Here is a 6,279-nt window from a genome sequence, read left to right as displayed (position 1 = left end):
TTACAGCTCTGTGATGAGGCTGTTCCTACATAACAGACAGTGCCTTTACAGCTCTGTGATGAGGTTGTGTTCCTACATAACAGGCAGTGCCTTTACAGCTCTGTGATGAGGTTGTGTTCATACATAACAAGCAGATCATGATGTCCAGGACAGCACACGGGCCTGTGCTGAGAGGCAGGGATGACAGGCCTCTGTTTTACTCACTCATCTTCTAGGGGTAGGACTCACCACAGGCCCCATGATACGATATTATCACGATATTGTTGTGATTTTAAATATGTTGCGATGTATTGCCATTTATTACTGTTTTTCAGCTGCAAATTAGGTCCACAAAGGAAAAATAAACCTTGTCAACATCTGTTTGATCTAATAAGACAAAGTTTTCAGTCTGTTCATCTCACTTCAACCATTTTTATTGCAGCAAAATGGGATTGTCCAGCAGACAGACTGACCATAAATGTTGCACCTGATATTTTATATAATAAAATATTGTGATACTTAGCTTTGTGTATCGATATAATATTGCCACACAAAATATCACGATACCATGCTGTATCGACCCCCCCCCCTAGTTGATAGGCCTCTGTTTTACTCGCTCTTCTCCTAATCGTATCATTCACCTGCTCTCTCCGCAGACTGTCCCTGGCTTAGCTGCGCTCCTGTGGGACAACCAGCCCAGCCCCAGTAGCTGAACGACAGCAACCACCCAGCCAAACAGACTACTGCTCTCTATCTTCCTATTGGCTGGCCGCCACAGCTTCCCCCATCCTGATTGGCCCTGGCGGGAGCGTGGATGGAGCCAAGGGATCCGGTTGGCTCGGCCCGACCCAAAGAGGCGGAGTTACAGGGAGGCAGGGCGGAGCCGAATGATGACGGCCGGGGAGGAGCGGCGGGCGGCGGTTTGGCGACTCGCGGCGATGACGTGATTGGTGGTGTCAGCGAAGGGGAGGGGCTAGAGGAGCAGGGGGAGGGACTTCTGGAGGAACAGGAGTTCTCCATCAAGGAAGCCAGCTTCCAGGAAGGAAGTCTCAAGCTGAAGATCCAGACCACCAAGCGCACCAAGAAGCCCCCCAAGAGCTTGGAGAACTATATTTGCCCCCCGGAGATAAGGATGACCATCAGACCTCCGGCCGGAGAAGGCAGGGGGGGCCGGCAGGGCAGAGCGGGAGTGGGCACAGGAGCCGGGCGCGGGGTGAAGGAAGAGGAGCGAGGACCCCCCAGAAAGAGGGTAGGTTACTGTGATTTGGCTGCCCCAATATGTCACTCGTTTTTCAACTAGTTGAGTATTGTGATGTCATATGAATGTACGTTGTTCTAATCGTCATGTTTTGATTGTGTGGCTTAGCTTCCCAGAACGCCTGTCACTGACTACAGACCTCCTGTGGCTTCTCCTTATCGCAACATCTCTGAATTTACCGCTCATACACTCCGCCTCTTCTGTATTCCTCTCTCTCTCTCTCTCTCTCTCTCTCTCTCTCTCTCTCTCTCTCTCTCTCTCTCTCTCTCTCTCTCTCTCTCAGTAGCTTGTGTGCCTGCTTGGTTACACAGGGTCAAAGTTTGCTGCGTAATTGAAACCAGTCATGGCTAGCTGAGATCACGCACTTGCACCCACACATGCACACACACGCAAATACGCACGCTCACGTACGCATGCACGGGCACACACACACACACACACACACACACACACACACACACACACACACACACACACACACACACACACACACACACACACACACACACACACACACACACACACACACACTGGAGCTGAGAATAGGGCTGACATAAGCAAGTGACAGCTGGTCTCTGCTCTCTCCATTTGTGGTCATATACACAGGGACCTCTCCTCTCTTCTACTCTCCTCTTCTCTCCTCCTCTCCTCTCCTCTCTCCTCAATGCCTCTCCTCTCTTTTCTCCTCCTCTCCTCTCCTCTCCTCCTCTCCTCTCCTCTCCTCTCCTCTCTTCTCTCCTCTCCTCTCTTCTCTCCTCCCCTCTCCTCCTCTCCTCCTCTCCTCTCTTCTCTCCTCTCCTCTCTTCTCCTCTCCTCTCTTCTCTCCTCCTCTCCTCTCCTCCCCTCTCTTCTCCTCTCCTCTCCTGTCTTTTCCTCTCCTCTCCTCTCCTCTCCTCAGCTCTCTTCTCATCTCCTCTCATCTCCTCATCTCCTTCCCTCCCCGCCCCTCCTCTTCAGCATGTGGGTCATGCCCCCCCCCCTCTTCACACACAGACTGGTGTTTGGTGTGTGTGACACTGTGTATGTACAGGTCCTTGGGGGACTCCAGTGTTTGCAGTGTGTGTTGACCTACACAGTGGTGTGTGTGTGTGTGTGTGTGTGTGTGTGTGTGTGTGTGTGTGTGTGTGTGTGTGTGTGTGTGTGTGTGTGTGTGCGCGAGCGTGCGCGCATGTTTGTGTGTGTGTGTGTGTGTGTGTGTGTGTGTGTGTGTGTGTGTGTGTGTCTCCAAGCTCCAGGAGTGGAGGGGATGTAGTTGGCACCATGCTGGGTCCTGTTTTGTTTTGTTTTGTTTTGTCTTGTCTTGTCTTGTCTTGTCTTGTCTTGTCTTGTTTTGTTTTGTTTTGTTTTGTTTTGTTTTGTTTTGTCTGGTTTTGTTTTGTTTTGTTTTGTTTTGTTTTGTTTTGTTTTGTTTTGTTTTGTCTTGTTTTGTCTTGTTTTGTTTTGTTTTGTTTTGTCACACTCCATCTTTTAACGTCCAGCCTGCTCATTATGAATGACTACTATGATAAACCAGTCCTCATTTTCAACTCTGACCTAGCCTGATATTCTGACTGAATTGTCAACAACAGCCAATTCCACAACTCTGGAGTGGGCGGGGCTTCGACGGTCTGGACCCAGGCTAACGCTGACCTACTGTATAGCGATATGGGGCGATATGGACCAGAAATATATATCTGTTATAGAACACGGCTCTCTTGAATACTCGATTCTGATTGGTCAATCAACAAGATTCACCGGTCATTATTTCTCGACACCTGGATTAATCAGTTGATAAGAGCATTTTGTCTGCAGACACTACTAATTAGGCCAACCAGTTGCAGCTGTGGTGTCTTGTGTGCCAATTACGAATGAAACCGCTTTGTCGTTGAAAACGCTATTAAAAAATCTATTTGAATAATTATTTTTGTCAGATTACTGAAATAATTTAGTTGTAGGCCGTGTTCTAAGCGGGATAATGTATAGTGAGCCGGTGATTACTGGAAATAATGACCTTCAGGTGAATGATTAAGCCCTCCGCTGCGCGTCGGGCTCAATCATTCACCTCATTATTTCGCCAGTAATCACCGGCTCACAATACATTATCCCTTACATATATATATCTGTATTTTTAGACTCTCAGTGTTTTCTACGAAGTGGGCTAAATGTTCAGTTGTATATCAAAGCCACATGTGAGATGTCACAAGCAAAGTGTGATCAAAATAAAAGGCTTGGTGCTTTCTCAAAATATTTACACAATGAGACATCACTTTACTGTAATGCAGCCTTTAAAACCAGGAAAAGACAATACTTGACTTATGTCATATCAATTAAATTGAATGAAATTGAAATGAAATTGAAATTAATAGAGTAGAATAGAATAGAATAGAATAGAACTTTATTGTCCACCAGGGTGGAAAATTGTCTTCGGCTTACCAAACACAAAAAACAATAGAGCCAGATTTAGAGTGGACGTCACAGGGTTGCGCACGCATCTCGGTATCCAAAACTCTGAGGAAGCAAGTGAAGCTGAAACGAGATCCCCGGAATACAGGAAAAAAAGACGTCTTGTGCCGTATAGACGCTGGACATTCCCACTAGGAATATGACGATGTGCGGCACTGCAACTTCAGCGATGTAGTTGGATCCTAGACCCATCCTGACAGTGAGTACGGGTCAGGAAACCTCACCCCATTGAAAGAGTTAGCTTATTTGTGTAAGATAACCTGTCTGTTGCTGGCAAAGCTTTAAAATGGCGGCGTCCGAATCTTCCATATTTCTATGACAGCTGAACCGCTAGTTGTAACTTTCTGCAACCAGTTCGGCTCCAACCACAAAATACGTAATTGCTGTTTACAAACATAAAAATAGTCTATATAGGAAGCCAGAAGGCAATTAATGAGACAAAAATATAAACATAGACATAGACGGGATTAGATTACACATTAAAAGCAGGTCATGTCTGTGGCTTAATCGTCTACTAGAATACTAATGGCACTTGGGATGAAGGACTTCTTGAATACATGTTTAGTTGCCAGAGGGACGCTATCGGTGAACAAGCAGGGGAACCAGTCCTTATCCAGCTCTATAGGTCCCATTGTGACTGCTACAGTATGATTGACAGGGGTTGTCATAGTGACAGGAGCAGGAGCAAGCTGCTCCTCATTGAGGGGGGGAGGGGGGTGTTGGTGTTGATTCAGATCAGTTTCAAGCCCTCATCCCCTATACTCTATCCCTCATTATAAAACGGCTCTCTCAAATCAAGCAATCTGATTGGTTCACAGCCATTGTATAATTCCAGTAACCGAGTTCAATAACCCATGGCCACTAAGAGAGTAATAATAAGGCTTACCTCAAATGACAACGTAGAAAAAAAAATGGCGGAGACAGCTGTCAGATCCTTGTGAATCGATCTTCGCTTATAACTTTACTAATACTTTGCAGAAAATGATGTTTTGTACAAGAATAGATGCGGGCTAATGTCTTCTTTGCAAAAGAAAGGCTGTTAACCCCGCATTTAACCCCGCATTTAACCCCGTAACGTTAGTTGGTGTCAGGCTTTGCAGAAAGCATTCAGCTTCTCAGCAAGCGCTGATAATGCAGCGCTGCGGCTCGAGCTGCCTGTCGGGGATTCCAGAAAGCTCTCAGCTACTCAGCAAGCGCCAGGATTGGCCAATGTCAACTTCAGTCTCCAGAACGATCCAATCAAATCACCCGCATGTTCTTGCGGTCCCGCCTTACAGTAGTGTTTCAACGGTTGTAGTGTCTCGGCCTGCGGCCTCGTGGGATAACAGCTGATCAGGGGGATATATTCTTCACAACACACTGGCTCTCATGCTATATTGCTTAATTATAAAACGGCTCTCTCAAATCAAGCAATCTGATTGGTTCACAGCCATTGTATAATTCCAGTAACCGAGTTCAATAACCCATGGGCCATGGCAACTCTCTTACTAAAAGGCAGCTCTGCGCTCGAGCTCCGTGTTGGGCTTTCCAGAAAGCTCTCAGCTTCTCAGCAAGCGCCAGGATTGGCCAATGTCGACTTCAGTCTCCAGAACGATCCAATCAAATCACCCGCACGTCTATCTTCTTGCTAGAGGTCCCGCCTTACAGTAGTGTTTCAACTGACTCTATCAGAATACGATGTCGGACTTATAGTATTATTATTATTATATTATTATACTTGGAAACCGTTTTATAAAAGCAATATAGCACTCGAGCAGCGTGTGTTGTGGAATATATCCCGCTGATAAGCTTATCAGCGGGATATATTCACCACAACACACTTGCTCTCGTGATATATTGCTTACCGTAATTATACAACAGGTAGTTCCGGCCGAGCAATTTGATTGGACAAGAGGGATCCTACGAGTGCCTATATTTCACGATAATGCACTGGCGCTTCACTGTGTGTAGATCACTCCGCTTCACAGCTGCCCTAATCAACAAAACGCTTCACAGCTCTAGAGTAGACAGTAGTAAAGTAGACAGCCTGCAGTTAATTAGGCTGATTAGGCTACATTTTCAGCAAAGCAGAAAGCTGAGGGGACTATTTTTGTTGGCGGAGGAATAAATACAGAAATCATCTATTTTCTCAGCTTTTTGTCATTTTTTTAATCAGCTTTGTTTAATAGAACTGTTGTATAAGCAATATCACACTCGAGGTCGTGCATTGTTGTCTAGTATTGGCACTGCTGTGATTATCTACGGCACTCGGCCTGCGGCCTCGTGCCTGCGACCGAATCACAGCAGTGCCAATATTAGCCAACAATGCACTCCCTCTCGTGTGATATTGCTTAAATCACACCCCCATCCCCTATACTCTATCCCTCAATCACACCCCCATCCCCTATACTCTATCCCTCAATCACACCCCCATCCCCTATACTCTATCCCTCAATCACACCCCCCATCCCCTATACTCTATACCTCAATCACACCCCTCATCCCCTATACTCTATACCTCAATCACACCCTCCATCCCCTATACTCTATCTCTCAATCACACCCTCATCCCCTATACTCTATACCTCAATCACACACCCCTCATATACTCCATCCCTCAA

General features: G+C 46.3%; 1 protein-coding gene across 1 annotated transcript in view; it reads left to right on the top strand.

Moving 5' to 3' along the window:
• Positions 1–793: 793 nt before the first annotated feature.
• setbp1 (SET binding protein 1) overlaps positions 794–6,279 on the top strand; it is a gene marked incomplete at its 5' end in the record, with an annotated part of 41,231 nt that continues 35,745 nt past the window's right edge. Inside the window, one exon of the mRNA XM_083645012.1 lies at positions 794–1,228. Within this exon, the coding sequence (XP_083501138.1) occupies positions 794–1,228 (435 nt within the window). The remainder of the gene's footprint in view (positions 1,229–6,279) is intronic.

This window comes from Poromitra crassiceps (assembly GCF_964638095.1).
Source record: "Poromitra crassiceps genome assembly, chromosome: 10".
Lineage (NCBI taxonomy): Eukaryota > Metazoa > Chordata > Actinopteri > Beryciformes > Melamphaidae > Poromitra > Poromitra crassiceps.
Note: the sequence above shows the minus strand (reverse complement) of the source record. Positions and strands in the feature narration are given on the sequence as shown.